The sequence below is a fragment of the Canis lupus genome, chromosome 5 (assembly GCF_011100685.1).
Source record: "Canis lupus familiaris isolate Mischka breed German Shepherd chromosome 5, alternate assembly UU_Cfam_GSD_1.0, whole genome shotgun sequence".
Taxonomy (NCBI): domain Eukaryota; kingdom Metazoa; phylum Chordata; class Mammalia; order Carnivora; family Canidae; genus Canis; species Canis lupus.
The window spans coordinates 32,690,993-32,709,433 of record NC_049226.1 but is presented as its reverse complement, the minus strand read 5'-3'; the positions used below and the strand labels follow the sequence as shown (position 1 = coordinate 32,709,433).

Below are 18,441 nucleotides of genomic sequence, written 5' to 3'. Positions count from 1 at the left end.
AGGGGTTAAGTGTTTCTATTCCCTCTTTTCCATTTGTCACTTCCTCTTGACAGAACATGTGAGGCACTTATGATGGTGCTTGCGTCTTGGCCTTTAGAGTGGGTCACTAGCCAACAAATGCTACCCCACTAGCGGGTCAGCAGGGAGAGGATAACAAAAAAAGGAAACCCAAGGGAAACTTGAGGGACTATGAACTGGGGGTGGAGTGGTGGCCCCAGCCAGGGAGGCCCTGGGACACAGGTGGGAGGGAAGGGGAGGCAAGAAATGAGAAGCCCAAACAGGCAGTTTCCAAGTCATTTTATTCAGAATTTTGTGTTTGTTTTCTGAATCAATAAATACTATACAAAACAATGTAAAAATGGCTACCACTTTTTCTCCCCTGCTCCCCCCCACCTGGGGACAATCCTCTGGGCCATTTAACTCTGGGATTCTCCAGATTTGGTCCAGCAAATGAGGTTGAGTGACACTATGGCCCCTGGCAGCCTCTGAAGAGGCACGTAGCTGGGGTGGGGGAGAGCCTCTGGGGTTTGGAGGTTGACTAGGTTACGGAGATGGATTAGTGTTTTTGGGAGAAGAGACGGCGCCTGGAGCAAGAGCCTGCCCCAAAGAAAAGGGTGTCTAAAATGTTCACGTTCCTTCTTTTGCCTCAAAAAGTGACATTTATTCAAAGAAAAAAAAAAGGAAAAAAATGACAAGATGTCCATCCCTTGGCTCCCTTCCCTCCCCCCTCCTGCTCTTCTGCCCCCCCCAGACTGAGGCCAGGGTCAGGCTAGGTAGCAGGACCACCCCTCAGATGAGGTCAGCAACATTGAGGGGCATTTCCTCAATGGAGGTGTTGTAGAAAGTCTCGATGTCTCGAAGAGTCCTCTTGTCTTCTTCTGTCACCATGTTAATAGCCACACCCTTCCGGCCAAATCGTCCACCACGGCCGATTCTGGTGAGAATAGGACAGGTTCAGTCTGGCTCAGGATGGGGGCAGGACAGAGCCTGAGCTCAGGGCTGGGGGAGGGAACATTTTAGATCTGCACTTACCTGTGGATATAGTTTTCCCTGTTGGTAGGAAGGTCATAGTTGATGACTAGAGACACCTGCTGCACATCGATGCCTCTGGCCTGGGTCGGGAGAGGACAGGTCAGCAGGAGGAAGGGTGGGGGACCAGTGCGCGTAGCAGGGACCGCTGTGTGTGTAGGCAGCCAAAGGGAAGGCAAAGGAAACAGCAGCCCCTCTTCCCAGCACCCTGAGGCATGTCACATTTTATTCCAAGTTGCTACTTTCCTGAGGGGGGCACAAGCAAGCCCCCTGGAGAGGGAATCAGCTTGGGTCCTCCCTCCTTCCCAGGGTTCTCCATTCCCTACTCACCAGCAAGTCAGTGGTAATCAGTACTCTGCTAGAGCCCGAGCGGAACTCCCTCATGATAACATCTCGCTCCTTCTGGTCCATGTCTCCGTGCTATAGTGGGGACCAGAGGGGAGGGCGCGTGTCACAGGCGCACAGGCTCGGAGGCCCAGGCACACGGGCACTACGGGGAACAAGGGAGAGAACGCACCATGGCAGACACGGTGAAGTCTCGGGCGTGCATCTTCTCGGTGAGCCAATCCACCTTCCTTCGGGTGTTGATGAAAATGACTGCCTGTGTGATGGTCAGAGTCTCGTACAAGTCACACAGCGTGTCCAGCTTCCACTCCTGGGAGGGGGAAGGAGATCAGTGAGGGGCTCTACCCAGGGATGTACAGCCAGGCAAGCCCCCCCCTGCACCGGGCCCCACCTCTCGCTCCACGTTGATGTAGAACTGGCGGATGCCCTCGAGGGTCAACTCTTCTTTCTTGACCAGAATCCGAATGGGGTCCCTCATGAACTTCTTGGTCACCTCAAGCACGTCAGAAGGCATCGTGGCAGACAGCAAAACCACCTAATGGGAAAGAGCAGCCTTGGGGTAGGGGATCCTCCAGGCTGGCCCCCCCTCCCCTAGCAAGCAAGTAAGTTGTCGCCTAATGCAGAAGCTAGGGCATGAAAAGGCTTGAGGCCCCCGGATTCTTTGTGGCTCCTGCAGCATGTGCTGCTGCTGTGACCCCCACCACACAGCCACCTACAAAGGAAACCTTGACCGCCCACTAGAGTCTGTGAACCCCTTTCTCACCTGGGTGTTGCTGTTGAGCTTTTGGAATATGTCATAGATCTGGTCCTTGAATCCACGGCTTAACATCTCATCAGCTTCGTCCAGTACAAACATCTTGATATATTTGGGAGCTACAAGAGGAGAAAACCCCAATGGACAGTAGTGAGGGAACCAGGAAACCAAACTTCAAGTTCCTGATCGAGAACACTAAGGAACAAGAGATCTGCTCTCAGGATACGAAGGCTGATCCTTTGCCAAGACTCCCACACGAGGCCAGCTGACAGGCCAGGGAAGTAGAACACTCCCCGGGGCTGAGGACGGGGAAGCCAGGCTCAGATGACACGCATGGGCTCATCACAGAGCAACTCTTTCCCAGGTGCATGCTAGCCCGTCAGAGGAGGACACTGCGAAGGGGGGGGGGGGGGGGGGAAGGCACGAGTGGGAGGGTTAAAGAGGACAGCCAGACTCACATAGGTATCTCCGGTTCAGCATGTCAAACACACGACCCGGGGTGCCCACGATGATATGAGGAGCCTCCATCTGAAGCTTCTGCACCTCAGCACGTACATTGGTCCCCCCAATGCAGGCATGGCAGGAAGCACCCATGTAATCTCCTAATGCCATGACTACCTTCTGTATCTGGACTCAGAAAAAAAAAAATGTACCCAATTATGAGCTATGATCAAGGCAGGTCCCGTTTAAGATGCTTCTAGTAAAATAAAAAATAAGTAAGTAAATAAATAAATAAAATGCTTCTAGTGTTCTCTCCAACTCAGACGTGCACCATTAAACTCACTTTTCAGACAAGAAACAGGCAGATACTTCACTTAAGATCACACTGCCAGTAAGTGGCAGGCTCAGGATTTGAGCTTGGTCTGGCTCCTAAGAATACAAGGATTCACACTAACAGCCCTTTCTAAAAGCCATGACGACCCATTGATTTGATCTCACTCCAACTAGTTTTATGAATGGAAGGCCATCTACCCGTGTCCTACTGAACTCCTGCCACAGAACCTGTGCTAGGTGACACGTTCGCTTTTTTTATTTTTTTTATTTTTTATTTTTTTAAGATTTTTTTTTTTATTTATTTATTCATGATAGTCACAGAGAGAGAGAGAGAGAGAGAAGCAGAGCGAGAAGCAGGCTCCATGCACCGGGAGTCCGATGTGGGATTCGATCCCGGGTCTCCAGGATCGCGCCCTGGGCCAAAGGCAGGCGCCAAACCGCTGCGCCACCCAGGGATCCCCGTTCGCTTTTTTTAAAAGAGCATGTTCTGCACATACATTAAGGCCCTACTGAATTCTTCCAGAACTCTTCACTTACAGTACCTTACCTCAATTCACCGATAAGCATAGAATCATCCTAAACTCACCATAAAACTAATATCCTACTTATGAGACTAGCATTTCTGACCCTTTCTCCACCAAGACCCAAGAAAGGTCTCATTAAAATTTTATGTGCCCTAGGCATGAAACAGCTCTGGCCACCAATCCAGGCATCAAGCTAGGATGAACACAGGACTGCCCGTCTGCTTTGCCCCTGGCTGATATAAGAGCACCACCACCACCAAGGTGTCTCTTTGCCCATTGCCAGGGGGTTTGTTCATAAAACAGCCACCAAACTTGCCCAGCCAGCCAGGCTCCACCTTGCAACCTTTTCATTTGACTCAGGAAATGGGTGGAGAAAATAATGCTTATTGTGTTTGGGTAGGAAAGACCTCGTAATTAATCCTAACAAGCTCTCAAACATCCGGAAGTCCTCAACTTATTTCTTTACACAGTCCCCACCCCCCCAACCATTCAGTTCTTAAATAGATAGTGGTCCTGAGGAACACACATCTATGCTTTTTTTAAGGACCACATTTCTAAAGCAGTCCTTCAGGGGAGGAACAAAAAAGCCTACATACTCACCTGCTGAGCCAACTCCCTAGTGGGTGCCAGGACCAAGGCCTGTGTAGCCTTTAGATCCAATTCAATTTGTTGCAGAATCGATATGGCAAAAGTGGCTGTTTTCCCAGTCCCAGATTGGGCTTGAGCGATCACATCATAACCTAAATAGATCGAGAAAAACAAGACATGAGAATACATACATTTCAGAGTCATGAGATGTTCAAGGCTTTACTTTACCCACAAGAAGCCGATGGAGCCATGTGCCAAGCATGACGTGCTCCACAGACTTTACCCCATGACAACAGAGTGCCCACACAGAACATTAACTCATTCAGTACTGCACAAAGCTCAGAAACAGGTACCAGCAGAAATCAAACCAGCCATGCATGTGGCCAGGGCATGAACACAGACCAAAAGCCAAGCCTGGATAAACAAGGAGTTGCTCGGTCCCCGACTGATAGGAGACAGGCACCAACCAGATACCACTGTACCCAGTTTAGGGACAGCCCAGAACCTGTCCTGGGACAGGAGGCTTACCCTTGATACAAGGAAGAATGGCTCGCTGCTGGATGGCAGAAGGCTTCTCGAAACCATAAGCATAGATGCCACGGAGAAGGGACTCGGAGAGGTTCATGTCATCAAAGCTGTCAACAATCTCATTCCAGTTACTCTGTAGGACAGAGAAAAATCACAGTAGTCAAACGGGGGTCTGTGTTCTCGCAGAACAGAGGGCACCTTGGTACCAGCCCCAGAGCTGCAGATCCCTGCACCTCTCCTCCCTCTGGGGAAGCCAGCTGGCTCTACCCGGCCTGGGCAATCAGTGAGGGCCAGTCCACTTGTGAAACCAGAGGCTAAACAGGGCAGGAGAGGAGACCAGACTCCTCCGGCAACCTGGTTCGTACAACCCAGGACGTAGATACTTTATACCAATCATCGAAAAGGAATGAGAATTGGGGAGAGGAAACAGGAACAGGTTCCTGTTAGGGGACAGGAACCACCCCTCCCGAGGTCAGGGGAGGCTGCTACAGACCGTCTTTTCCAGAGAGGGGGAACAATGGCTCAAAGCTCCCGGCTCACCTCGATGACGCCTTCGGGCTCCATCCCATCGGGGCCATTGTCTCTGGATCTGTTGGTGGAAAGCAGATGCACACCAACTGAGACGAGTTAGAAATCCGCGCGGCCGGGCTCTCCCCAGCAAGCGGTCCCGCCCGTGCCATCAGCCTCCACTCCCCGAGGACACAGCCCTTCCTCCTCCACCGACTCGGGCCCCGGCCCCCGCAGGCCACAGGGAACGCCGCCGCGCCCCCCGGGACCCTGAGGGGGTCCGCGCCCCCGCCCACGTGTCCCGGGCCGGCCGGAGCGCGTGCGCCTCCCCCCGCGGCCCCGGCGCGCCGGAAGTCCCGCCCCTTGCCTCCCGGCTGCGAGGGGAGGACATCCCCTTCCCCCCACGTCACTCCGCCCGCGCCCTCCCCCACCCCTCCAGCCCGTCTCCCCCCCCTTGCGGTGCCCGGATGTGGGAGGCCGCGGGCGGTGGCGGCCTCGCGCACAATGAGCCCCAGCAGAGCTAGAGAAGGGGGAGATTGCACAACACTCAGCAGCGAAGGGGGCTGGGGGAGGGGAGCCCCTCAGGCCGCCATGTGCTCGCTCCCTCGACCACCCGGCGGCGTCTCCCCCCGCCACGGAACAATCCACAGCCCGCCCGCCCCGTCGCGAAATGGCGTCGCCCTCCCATACCTCAGGCCGCTCACCCCTGAAGGAAAGTGGACCTGCCCATCCGCAGTTTGCCAATTGCCCGGCTTGTGCGGCAAAATGGACCCGCCCGCCCGGCGCCGGGTGGGCTCCCGGTGCCTCACGCGGCCGCTCCTCGGGGTCAGGCTCGGTCCTGGCCGTCAAGAAAACCAGCACACTGAACGGCCGGCTTCTCCCGCCCCGACCCGGCTCTCCGCGCGACCGAGCGCCCGGCTCAGAGGACCCGGGCGCCCCCCGCTCCGGCGAGTGGTCCCGTCAGAATCCCCCAGAACCCCGAGCGCGCGCGAGCCCTCCCTCGCCAAAGAGGCGTCCGGACCCGCCGGCCGCCGCCGCCGCCGCCGCCGCCGTCGTCCCCCGCGCCGGGTCGCGACCCCCGCCTGGCGCTCGGGCCGGGGCCTCGCGCGCCGCGTCGGGGACAGCGGCCTCAGGGCAGGCCTCGCACGCCGGGCCCCGAGGGCCGGACCTCCCTCGCTACCCCCCCCCCGGGACCGGGCCTCCCGGCGTAAGGCCGCCCCGCACAACCCCGGGAGGGAGAGGCCCGGGGTTGGGCCTCGGCTTCCCCCGCCCCCCGCGGGACCCTCGAAAAAGAGCGGCTGGGTGAGTAGCCTCGATCTCTTGCAATAAGGATTTCTTACCGGGAATCCTGACTCGCAGACATGATCCTTAGAAACTAGGGCGGAGTGCCCGCCTATCGACAACTTATAGAGCGCCCGACCCCGCCCCAGCCATCGCATTGGCTCGGCCGCCTCGGCCCCGCCGCCGGCGCTCAGCGACTCGGCGTGACGTTAGTTCGCCGGCACCCCGGCACGCCGCCACCATTGGACAAGCTGAACGCCTATCAAGATGAGGACCCGCCCCTGCAGCCCCATTGGCTATGCGGCCCGCCTTTCTCGCCGGTGCGGAAGTGACATACGGGAGTCAGGCCTCGAGGCCCGGCAGCCATCTTGGGGCCCAGCGCCCCTACACGTGCGGAGGCGAGAGCGCCCGGGTCATGTGCTCCAGCGGGCCCTATCGCGCGCGAGGGGCGAGGTCTCAGCCTCCAGGGACTTCCGGGCTCCCGGGACCGCCGCTTCCCTTGGCCTCCGCTCCAGGTGCGCACGGGACCCGCACCTTAGTCGTTCGTGTTGTGCAGCAAAGGTAGACGGACTCCGCCCCGAGCCGTCGCGAGCGTGCGGCGCGGGTGGAAGCCGAAGGCGTGCGCACCTGGCAGGGGCAGGGGCGGGACGGGGGCGCCTCCGGGCACTTGTGGGTGCTGCCCCGAAGTTCCCTTACCTCTGAGCCCCAGCTTCCCTGCGGTGGGGGCTGAGGGTGGGGTCCGGGGATGACCGGTCCCGGGGGAGAGGGGGAGGACGGGGCATGGCGGGCCCCGTGGTCTCGACACCTATGGCAGTGTGGCCAACGGTGACTGCTGAGCCCGAGCCTGACAGATGGAAGACCAGCACTGTGTATCTCCAAAGGATCCTTTATTGACCAGAACAGGACCGTGGCATTTATATATATATATATATAAAAAAAAGTTTGAAGATCTGGCAGGCAGTAATCCCTTTGCCCGCCCACCACCCCCAGCACAAGATTTTCCTGCCCCCGCCCCTGCACACATAAAGGGGATGACTGCCCCACCCAGGCCACAAGGCGACGCTCCGCCCCAGCAGAGGGGGGAAAGGGGGCTGTTCCGTGGCCACCCCCTCAACATCGGAAATCAATAAGTATTCTCTCAAAGAAAAAAAATAACAGAAATCAATTAAACATTTAAATATGAAAAACCAAAGGGAATCGGGTGGGGAGAGGCAAGAGAGGAAAGGAACTGGAGTTTCATGGGAAAGAAGGGTGCCCCATGTCCCCATGCCCATTAATGAATGGGCTTGAGGCCTGGGATACGAGGCTCACACAGTGAGTTTGCAGTGACACAGCTCCTTGTAGATCTGCCGACGAAGTTTGGGCATGTCCTGCTGGGTGAAGCTGAATGGCTGAGACAGGGCCAGGTGCTTGCAGTACTGGGTGTTAACAAAGCAGGCCATAAGAACCATCTACTGAGCATCCCCCCAGGTCAGGACCTGTGCTGTGCTGCACAGGAGCCAGATCCACCTCACCAAACCTTTCACAGAACATCCACATTTCACACACAAAGCCAACGTCCCATAGCCTAAGGCTCAAAGCCTGACTCTAGAGTCACTGTTCTCGATACCTGAAGAAAATGCTTTGCACTGGGGGTTGGGAAGCAACTGTACCAGGGCCAGAGACCAAGGACCAAGAGACCCAGGCCAAGTGTGGGCCCGGGGAAGCCGGGAGACCAAGGGGATCCGAGTTTCTGCACACTAACACCTAAGGTTCCTCTCTGCTTCACAAGTGCCTGTGAGCCAAACCAGAGAGGTGGAACAGCCTCCCACCTCCTTACCAAACCTTTAACCCCACCGATCTCTGCTTACCTGTAACACAAAGGCACCACAGTCACTGTCATTATTCTGCCTGGCCACGTTCTAGAGAATAAAAAAGAAGTCCTTCACCTGGACGCTCCTCGGGGTGTGGCTTCCACTTCTTCCTCCTACCGCTCCTCTACCACCACCATCACCACCTGTACCCCTCCCTCCAGACACTTACCATTTTGAAGTAACCTTTCCAGCCCTGGTGGAAATCCAGCCGGTCTTTCTTCACTGCTTCTGCCTGTAGGTACTTGGCAATATGCTATGGAGACAGGAAAAAGAGGAAGTGATGCCTCGGTTTCCCAAGTGAACCTAGGGTACAGTGGTCCCAGGCACCAGGCCTGCCCTTCTGCCCACTATGCCTTGCCACTGGATTCTCCACCCCCCCCCCCCCCCCCCCCCCGCCTTCCCTCTCAAACCTTAGGGCAGCGGCGGTTTAGGGTGCGCTGCGAGTCAAAGTAGGTGATGGTGCGTCGCCTCACGTCAACAGAGATGAGGGACCAGTGCACCTCCAGGTGGATGGGGATTAGCAGGAGCTCCTTATTGAAGATGTCCACCTAAGGAGGGTGGTGTCAGAGGTCAGGTTGGACAGCAGGAGCCACCTGCCCATTGCCGCGAGGGTCCTAAAGAGTGGAGGCGGAGACAAGGAGCCCAGTGGGCAAGCACACAGCTGAGCTCCTCCACTGTGAGGTGAAGTTCAGCATGTGTAGATTCCAGGGGTGAGGGAAGAAGGCAGGTCAGAAGACCTACTGTCACAACACACCTGAGACCCCAGGATGGCCAGGTACTTTCTTTCCACACATTAAAGGCACGAGTACTTAATAGCTAAAAACCCAGGCTCAGGATTCTGGAGCCAGCCCGCTGGGGTTTAAACCCAGCTCCTCCATTTCCTAGCTTGTGACCACGGGTGAGCTACGGAATGGCTCTCCGTGCCACCGTCCTCTTAGATGTAAGAGGCTGCGAATAACAGTGCCTATCTCACTTGTTTGTTACCAGAGTTAAATTAGTTCCTGTCCATGATACGTTAACAGCACCGCACAGGACCTAGTAAGGGGTCGGCCCGTTACCACAACCACCCTGTGAGGGAGTTCTCAGTCAGCCTAACGATGGAACTGCAGCCTGGGAGAGTAGGGCACCTTTCTGACGGGCACAGGAGAAAGGACACAGGGGACACAGGCCACGTTCTTTCCACTGTGTTATCCCACCCATACTGGGAGAAGCGGGCCTGCCAGGTCACTGCAGGTGTAAGCCCCTGAACCCGGGGACAGAAACTAAAATGCCAGAGCCAGTCCCACTTCACTCTAGACCAATTTTTTCACCTTTGGCGGGAGGGCAGGGACCCCAACTAGAGGGGAGAAAAGATACCCACCCCTACCCCATCACCAAACGCGTTCCCTCATTTTCCCCAGTAACTTCTGCCACTAACCCAGGCCTCCCCAATTCCTAGCTCTTCTTCATTCCCACATCCAACCCATCTGAAAATACCATGGTTCTACCCACAAAACCTATCCTAGAGAAAGCCACTTCCATTTCTGCACTCAGCGCCCTGCTCCAGGCTTCTGTGCTCCCCTCCCTGGCCAGTCTGCCTGCTTCTACTCTTCCCCCCACTTCCAGTCTACATGAAGCAGGAGTTGAAAACATGAGGGACTTCCCAGGCTCCTTAAAACTTTTCAGTGGCTTCTCCATGCACATCAAGAAAGATCCTCCTCTGCCTCTCCTCCATGCCTTACAGGATCAACTCTGACCGGATTTCTTACTACACTCCCTCCACTCAGATGCTCCAACTATACAGGACACCCACATGGGCCTTCGGTGCCTCAAATGCTCATTCTCACTCTGGGTCCCATGTACTTGCTACTCCTTTGCCTAGACCACTCCTCCCCCAGATCTGCAGGGCCAGCTCCTTGGCCTTCAAACCTCAGAGAGGAGAGGCCTCCCCAAACCGCCCAATCTAAAGGGCCTAGCTCCCGGGCTACTGCATTACCCTTTCAGGTGATTCATAGCACCTAGCACTAGCTGAAATTTAACCTATTTATTTACCCTTAACTCCATAAAGGCAAGTTTTCCTTACTCAACACTGAATCCCTTGTGCCTACGACTACCTCACACATACCAGAGCCTTATTAATACTTGAAAGACTGAGTGAGCAGGCTTTGAGGAAGGGCTCCTAGAAAACAGAACTCTAATCCTCTACAGGCAAGGTGTCACACCAGCGTATATGAATTGATAACTCACGTTTTTGGTCCACCTTTTCACCCCATCATAACCCTTGGTGCGGAGTTTATCATAGAAGAAACTGTTGAAGAAATGCACCTGTGCCAATGATACAAAAGACCTGGATGGAACTGAAAGAGCTCAGGCCCCCTTGCCAGGTCCCCTCCACCCTGGCCGCTTGCTTCCTTTCATTAGGGCTCCAAGGGCCAGTTTCAATAACCTGCACTCCAACTCACTGAGGGTAAAAAACCAAAGCCTTTTTAACCTTATCTTACTGCTTCCCATCCCAATTTGTGGAGTTAGCCACAGGGAAAAACCCTACACTGGGGGAAAAGAATTAGTAAGTTCAGGACCACGATTACAAATTTGAGGAGCGCCTGGGTGACTCAGTCAGTTGAGTGTCTGACTCTTGGTTTCGGCTGGGGTTGTGATCTCGGTATTGAGAGCTCAAGCCCCTCGGTATTGAGAGCTCAAGCCCCTCGTTGGGCTCTGCACTCAGCAGGGAATCTGCTGGAGATTTCCTGCCTTCCCCCCCACTCTCCCTCCCTCCCCCCTCCCTTCCTTTCTCTCTCAAATAAACAAACTTTAAAAAAGAAAGATTACAGATTTAACTGACTGCCTTCTACCACCTCTCCCCCAAAACCAAGATCCTCTTTATGGATGAAGAGATAAAGGGGACTGAAAAAGCTGCTTCAAACTGCAGAAGGGCTTCTGGGGACTGAGGTACCTGGTTTGGGCCTACCTTTTCAGGGACCGTGTCCATGACCAGGTCTCCATACATGTTCATCACCTGGGGAGAAAATTGGAGGCAACTTGCCATGGAGAGTGCAGCATAGGTATAGGGCTCCCCCAAACAGAGGGCCCCAGACACCCTGCTCCCTAAATCCCCTTTTGGGCCCATTTCTCCACTACTCCTCACCTGGTCATTGAGCCAGTTCTGTCCATACAAGGTCCCCAGGTCATCCATGGTCAGTACATGCCGCTTATAGGCCACTCGGAAACCCCTCACCATGGCATTGCCTGGCATCCGCTGGTACGACTGGATCAGCTGCAGCACCAGGCCCTTCCTGAGTAGGCCAAGGGTGGAGTCACACAAGAGACAAGGGGGCTAGAGCATACAGAAGTACTTTTCTACTGCCCAGAATAAGAACCTAAACTAAGTTCTTATTCTTAAGAATAAGGGGGCACCTGGGTGGGGGCACCTAGGTGGCCCAGTCGGTTAAACATCCGATTCCTGATCTCAGCTCAGGTATTGATCTCAAGGTCGTGAGTTCAAGCCCTGTGTTGGGCTTCACACTGGGTGTGGAACCCACTTCAAACAAAAACTAATCCTTTCTTTGGGCCACACATCCTTTTGAGGACCTGCTAAAGGCCTAGTCTCCAGAGAGGCACAGGAGTATCAGGTATACATAATATTGCAGGATCTCAGGTAAAGACTCCACCCCAGTCAGTTTACAGGGGCGTGGCACTCTGCCTACAGGTTCCTCCCCCTCAGTTCTACCTTCCTCCATCCGCCTTGTACATCCCTATGGGAGAAAAGGCAGCAGCAACCTCTCCATACTCTCAGGGCCCAGCCCTCTTCTGACGACATCTCTTTCATGCCTCACCTGGAAGGTGTAGAGAACTCCTGCTGAAAAATGTCCTCCAATTTCTCTACCACCTCATCAGTGCTAAGAGGGATGAGGCTGCCATAAGTTTGAAGGAATTCATCCAAGATGCCTGAGCGGAAGGAAAGAGGAGTGGCGTGAGGCCTCCAGATTCCAACTTAGGAGTTGGCTACTAAGCAAGAGACTGGGTCCTCTAGGGTCCCTTACTCTGTACGCAGGTCACATGCTCCTCCCGCAGGGGGCTGTGCTGGCCAGCCTTTTCCCCAGGCCGCTCCACCTCTTCTGCAGCACTCAGATCTGAGCCCTGAAAGAGTTCCTGGGCCACATGGTCCCCGATGCTACACACGTTGCTGATGAGGATGCTGGCATCAGGGGGTGCCAGACCTCGTTCCCCTTCTGGCCCGGGTGGTCCCCCAAAGCCATTGGGAAGAGTACAAGAGAGGAGGCCTGTAGGACGGGGAAACAGGATGGAGATGAGAAATTGGCTCAGATCAAAGAACAGTGGGATAAGATTAAGTGACCCACACAAATTATAAAACCACGAGGATGAACTGAAACGTATCTACCCATATAAACCCTAAGGATGAAATGAGCATGTCTGAGAAGTTATAAAGAAACAGAAAAGAAAAAGTACTACTCATAACACAAAAGCAAGACAAGACTAAGGAGATAAACTTCAGAGATATCTATCACTATTAACCTGGCATCTAGTATAGGACCCTGCAAACGCTCAATTAATAAAAACATACCCCGAAATTGTTTGGTTGAGAATCCATAAAAGAAACATTCTGAGTGAGAATGGCACACAGAACAAGACAGGCGATGTAGTCCACTAGTCAGAGAAATCTCATCCCACCACAAGGAGAATGGCACCCTTTGCAGACACACATGCAAGGGTCCCCTTTATTCTCAAAGGGCAAATGAGGAATTTTAAGTGTCTAAAACTGTCCTGACTTTTGTAAACCACGTCTCCCTTTCTCATCTATACACAGGACACCTACTTAGAGACTCTGTATTCCAGCTTTGAGCATCTCCCCAGACTTAGTTGCTGCTCAAAGAGGCGCTTAAGACATCTCACAGATATTCCGGACTCACTCTGCCATCCTACTAGCCTTCGGCCCAGCTGTCACCACAGCCAGAAGCTCCTGATCCTCCAGGATCTGAACCCGCCCTACCCTCTCCCTCCACCCATTCCCACCTTACCAGAGTCAGGATCCAGAGGAGACTTTGGAGTCCACCTTAATCCATCTTCCTCCACTGGGGGCCCAGAGGACATTGGTGGAGACCCTCTCACCCCATCCTCAGCCATGAGAGCACCTAGCAGACCCAGCCGGGGTGGAGGTGGCCCCCGAGGGGAGTCAAAACGACAGCAGGGAGATGGCACCTGTGGTGTCGCACCCCCTTCCTGGGGTGAAAGATGGTTCTTGGGGTGTGCGAGGCTCCGCCGCCGGCCCCGGTGGCGCCCCCAAAGCTTCCAGTGGAATGTCAACGAGGTGCTTTTTGGGTAGAACAGCATCCGGAAAGCTCTCTTGGCTCTGCGGCGGCGCTGTGAGCAGGTTTTTCGATGAGTAGGGCGGGGAGGGCGAGGTCGCTGGGAGGCCCCCAGCTGACCCCATCTTGGAGGCAGCCTCCAAGCTGCCACTTCCTCTTCCTCATCTTCGTCCTCATCTTCCTCCTCTTCTTCCTCCTCTTCACTAGCTGAGGCATCAAAAGAGGGCCGAGGGACAGGGAGGCGTCTGGCTGGCGCTGTGGTCCCGGACCCAGGATCTGGCCCAAACCCTCCACCTGATTTGAGTCGGGGCTTGGGGGGTGGGGGCCAACGAATACGCTCCCGTCTGGGACTTGAGTAAGCTGGGGCTATGCCAGGTCCAGGAGGCTCAGGCCCCCAAGACCCGGACCCTTGTATAGTCTCTTTCATCTTCCAGTAGCCTGTAAAACAATGGTCAGAGTGTCAGAATCCAAACATCCTATACCCCAGATCTTGCTTCTCTTCCTCAGCATGCCTTCTCTGGAATCAGATGCAAATAATCTAAGGAGATAGGGCAAAACGCAAAACTACTGACTGCTGACATTTCCGGTTAACACGGTTCACAAGGGGCCCTTTAGAGCCTGTGCCATCATCTCTCCTCTGACCAGACAGAAGCAAGGGAGACTGGCTAAGCAGCAGGCCTCCGGGATCTTATTTCTCAGATCCCCAGGCTAAACCCAGTATTCTCAGGCTCTGCTTCTCTATTTTACTGCCAGGGGTATCCTAATTGAGAACCTAACGAGGGACGTGGCTCAGCACGAGAATGCTGACATGACACGGAGACAGCTGAGGAGAACACAACTTCCACAAGGAAACCGCGGTCCGGAGTGGGAAGAGAGTTCTCTACCACCCTGGAATGAATGGGGGGCTGGGGTGGGCAGGGTACGGGCATGCTCAGGTCGTCTCGGGAGGTCTCGGGGGGAACGGGGATCCCAGGGCTACGGTTCAGGGAGTAAAATCCAATGAAAACGGAAGAATGTTAAAGGAAACTGAAAGAGAACCCAACCGGTGCTCAGGCAGCCGGATCAAGGCGCTGGGACAGAACTGAGCCGCGTGAGCCAGGCTGGCCCAGCCCCCTCTCCTGGTTCCCGGGGGCCAGAATGCGTCCCACACCGGTTTGGTCCTACAGGCTCAGGGCAGTTCGGCGCCAGAGGGCCTTAAGAAGCCCCTTCAAGGGCCTCCTGGGCCCCCGTTAGGTAGGAATGAGGTCCAGGATTGGGAGAGGCCGCATCAGGGCTGGGGGAAGGGTAGGGGGCGTCCTCACCGGGAGCGGGGAAGCCGGGCTGACGGACCCGAGGGCGGGCGTCTCCGGCCTCAGGCTTCCCGGCTCATCTCTCCGGCGACGGCGGCGGCCCCGCCACTCCTGCTGTCTTCAGGCGCAGCCCTCTCAATTCAGGATTCCAACGCTTCTGGGCCGCGCGCCGCGCCGCGCCGCCGAGCCGCCCCGCCGCGGCCGCCTCTTGCTCTGCTTCAGCCTCCACCTCCACCACCTCCCCCTCCTCCTCCTGCTCCTCCTTCCCCTCCCGCGAGCCCCAGGCCCACCGGCGCTGGCGGCGCACGACTTGTACGTCACACCCGGCAAACAGCGCCGGCGCGGCCAGCACGCGCCTAGTCCCGCCTACCCGGGGGCGCAGACGCCACGGGACGGTCCCGCCCCCCGAGCCCTGCGCCCGGCTGCGCCTGCGCACGCTAGCTGCTCGGGGCCGCGCGCGGCGGTCCCACCGCTATCCCGCCTGCGCGTGCGTGCTGTCCGCTGCTGCGTGTCCCGCCGGGAGCGCTCCTAGGCGCTTGCGGGCCCGGACCCCGGGGCGGCGGGACCTGGGTCCCCTGGGGGCGCAGGCGGGGTGGGGGGAGGGCAGCGAGGGCACTGGAAGCCGTTTATTCTCTTTTATTGAAGTCTAAGCGGGTCTTGAGCGGAAAGAAGAGCCCAGAGGAGTGAAGGCAGGCCAACCCTAGGGCGCACGCTTGACCCACGCTCCCCGGCCGCCCAGCCCAGCCCACAGGGGCCCCCACGCCGGCGGGCGGACAGCACGAAAGGCAAAACTTGGCACCACCCGAGGGAGGAGTGTGGCTGCACGGGGAGCGTCGTCGTCGGGCGCCTAACAAGCACCCCCTCCCCCGGAGATCGTGGTGGAAACCGGGGCGCCCCACAGCCGGGGAGGGGAGTGGGGGGTGAGGCTGCTTGTGCGGCGAGGAGGCAGCGGGTACCTGGGGACAGGTGTGGCCTGGGGAGCCACGAGTCTTTCCGAGTGGAGGGAGGCTGCGTGGACGTCTGCCAGCAGGCAGGCGGACTCTCCCAGGCTGCCGCTAGGTGGTGGTGCTGTTCTGGAAGCCTTCCAGTGGGACCCAAAGTGGGTCTAGACACGGCCTGGCATTGCCCGCCGCCACCCCTACCTCCCCCAAGAATATGGGGCTGGATGGGGGACAAAAGCAAGATGTTACACCTCTTTAATATCCGTGAAAGCGAAGTCTAGAAGGTGAGGGCGCGATGAGGCAAAGGGAGGAAGGGAGATGGATGAGCCGTCCAACCCAGGGTTGAGGTCAAACCCAGAAGAGGCCTCTGCTCCTGTTAGCTCGTGGCTGTGTCCAGTATTACCCACCCTCGTCTTCCGAGCTCAAAACCACCATCCGTATCATAATCACAGTTTCACAAACCCCAGGAAGGTTCCATGCGGAGAGAGGCTAAGTTTCGCCCTTCCCCGGGGGATTGTGACACTCAGAATATCGCCCTGGTGCAGGTGGAAGACACCTGAGAAACGGGAGAAGATACACACTAGGTGAAGCACAGTCCTGCGGTGGACCCTCTGGTGCCTCCCCTCCCTTCTCCAGCTCAGCCTTCCTCCTGCTTCCTGGCCAGCATCCCCCAGATCCACCTCTGCACCGGGCTTCCAGGCCCCGCTCCCCCTGGCCTGGTGGCCTGGTCATTAACCCCCCTGGGGTCAGAGCCGCCCTCTGTGCCCACAGGCCTCTCACCCGCACTGTAGCAGCTATTGTAGGCCCAGTCGGGGTTGGAGGGCATGCTTCGGATACATCGGAAGAGAGTCTCCTGCCTTCCCTGGCCCTCCCGAGACACCACCTGACCCATGGTGAAAGTCACATCATGAAACAGGACCTGGCAGGGAATGGAGGAGAAGCTGAAGGAAGTGAGAAAGTAGGGCTCAGTACTGGGAGGCTCGGGAGCCTGGACAGGGGAGCCAAGGAATGAAGGAGGGTCTTCCAAGTGCTGTGAACAGAGGGTTTGGGAACCCTCAGGACCAGGGCATCCAAGTCCTGGGAGAACAGACCTCCTGGCCCCCAGGCAAGGCTTAGGGTATGTGTGGGATTACCTGGCTATACAGCAGATAAATTCCAGAGTCCCAGACTCGAACAACATATCCTTGGGCCTCCAGACCTCTCCCACGCTTAAGAGCCGGTTGCCACATCACCTCTGTCACATCAGAGTCCTCTGGAGGTGAGGAGTGTGGCAGTCAGGAGTTGTGCACGTTCTCAGAGACTTTTCACCTCCAGGATTCTCTCAAGCTCAGGTGCCAGCTCCAAAGTTCCCCGACCTGGCCCCTCCCCCAAAGCCATTATTTAAAACAGTGCTCACCCTTGGAGGTGATATTGATGGGGACAAGGTGCAGAACCGAGTGCTTCTCTGAGGAGAGAAGGAGGAGATCTAAGCAGCCCCGTCCCCCTGTGATCAGCCCTCCACCCTCACCCTGGCTCAGGGCAACAATCTCGAGGTCCCCATGCTGCTTGATCACCTCCCACCCCTGCTGCACCCCGGAGGCCTCACTCTTCTGTTTATGGATGAGTGCAGCTCTCTTTCTCCGGGATCTCTCCCCATTCTCCCAGGCTTCCAGGGCATCAGGGCTCTGCTCATGGGAAGAGGGTCAGGGTTAGGCTAAGAAGCAAGGGCCCCCAACAGTTCTTCCTCCCGGCCGCCCCTCCACGCCCACCCCTGCCCCCGCCCCAGGAGCGCCTCACATCACTCCTGCACTTTTCCCCAGCGACCTGAGTCTTGGCGCTGGCTGTCCTCCAGGATCTGGTAGACATGAGAAGCATTAATCTTTAACAATTTCCTTTCCTGGAATGGCTGCTCCCTTGACCTCCAAACCTGGGACCCTCTCTTGCACCTACTCAAAACTTTACAGACCGGGAGGCTAGACCCAAGAGGCCCCGACCCAGCCCTGCCACCCATCCTCAGCTCCCCTCACTCACCTGCTCCTGGAGGCTCAGCCATGGATACCCTTCCTCCTTCTCAGAGGGCCCTCCAGTCCTCTGCAGCCGAGCCACCTCTCTCCTTAGATTTTGCAGCTCTGTTTGTTGGGTCAGCAGGGCCATGGCACAAGCCACGGCCCCCAGAGCTGCCCCCCAACTCAACCAGAGGGCGACTGAGAGTGCCGGCTCTCGGACTGGGCCCCCCATGTCTCCTGGGGGCCCTTTGGGGGCTAGCAAGGAAGGAGATGAGGCTGGCATGAGCTGGGGACCCTGCCGAAGGCTGTGGCCTCAGGAGTGGGGTGGCGAGGAGGTGGTGGGAAGGGTGGGGGTACAGAAGGGAAGAGGAGCGTTACGCAAGGGAGGAATAAAAAGGAACTTGAGAATGAAAAAAGGGAGGAGGAGAGCCAGCAAGGGGCACTGTTGGTGCTCCTGGCACCCCGCCGTGGGGCCAGTGTTGTGTTGAGACGCCCCCTCCTCCAGCGTCAGGAGAACTCGGTGTCAGTCTCTCTAGGAAGGACAGGACTGCCAGTGACACCCAGGAGGAGCGGCCGGAGCATAGGAATCCTGGGACGGCCCCAGAAGTGGGGGAGGGAAGGTTGGCTGGCTACGGGGCATGGTGCCAAGAGCAGGGATGGAGGGACAAGCTGGGCAGCCTTGGGGGTCACGGGTGAGGGCGGGAGACCCTCTGGCTCAGACACCCCAGAGATCCTCGGAC

General features: G+C 56.7%; 3 protein-coding genes, 2 non-coding genes and 2 pseudogenes across 5 annotated transcripts; all 7 read right to left on the bottom strand.

Annotated features, from left to right (window-relative positions):
• Positions 1–281: 281 nt before the first annotated feature.
• Positions 282–6,412, bottom strand: EIF4A1 (eukaryotic translation initiation factor 4A1). The gene is given in 11 exon segments (NM_001251942.1): positions 282–934; positions 1,033–1,112; positions 1,360–1,449; positions 1,547–1,684; positions 1,766–1,909; positions 2,138–2,247; positions 2,587–2,755; positions 4,027–4,166; positions 4,543–4,675; positions 5,083–5,131; positions 6,390–6,412. Coding segments are annotated over 11 exon segments (1,221 nt in total). The 3' UTR covers positions 282–789.
• On the bottom strand, positions 1,182–1,322 carry LOC119872053. Its single transcript, XR_005360255.1, has one exon. It is a non-coding gene; the product is annotated as a small nucleolar RNA SNORA67 (small nucleolar RNA).
• LOC119872078 lies at positions 2,342–2,479 on the bottom strand. Its single transcript, XR_005360273.1, has one exon. It is a non-coding gene; the product is annotated as a small nucleolar RNA SNORD10 (small nucleolar RNA).
• LOC119872067 lies at positions 3,570–3,714 on the bottom strand (annotated as a pseudogene).
• On the bottom strand, positions 4,390–4,510 carry LOC119872065 (annotated as a pseudogene).
• Positions 6,413–7,482: 1,070 nt separating the features above from the next.
• SENP3 (SUMO specific peptidase 3) lies at positions 7,483–14,962 on the bottom strand. Its single transcript, XM_038536705.1, has 11 exons — positions 14,788–14,962; positions 13,199–13,924; positions 12,203–12,442; positions 11,996–12,107; positions 11,308–11,455; positions 11,131–11,178; positions 10,410–10,487; positions 8,594–8,731; positions 8,353–8,436; positions 8,181–8,231; positions 7,483–7,748 (listed from the first exon to the last, which is right to left on the bottom strand). Exons 2-11 carry the CDS (start codon positions 13,911–13,913, stop codon positions 7,638–7,640), a joined length of 1,725 nt encoding a protein of 574 aa, XP_038392633.1. The 5' UTR covers positions 13,914–13,924; positions 14,788–14,962; the 3' UTR covers positions 7,483–7,637.
• Positions 14,963–15,941: 979 nt separating this feature from the next.
• TNFSF13 (TNF superfamily member 13) lies at positions 15,942–18,009 on the bottom strand. Its single transcript, NM_001205169.1, has 6 exons — positions 17,727–18,009; positions 17,302–17,380; positions 17,113–17,160; positions 16,850–16,968; positions 16,497–16,635; positions 15,942–16,272 (listed from the first exon to the last, which is right to left on the bottom strand). The coding sequence occupies exons 1-6, from the start codon at positions 17,982–17,984 to the stop codon at positions 16,163–16,165; spliced, it is 753 nt and encodes a 250-aa protein (NP_001192098.1). The 5' UTR covers positions 17,985–18,009; the 3' UTR covers positions 15,942–16,162.
• Between the last annotated feature and the right edge of the window lie 432 nt (positions 18,010–18,441).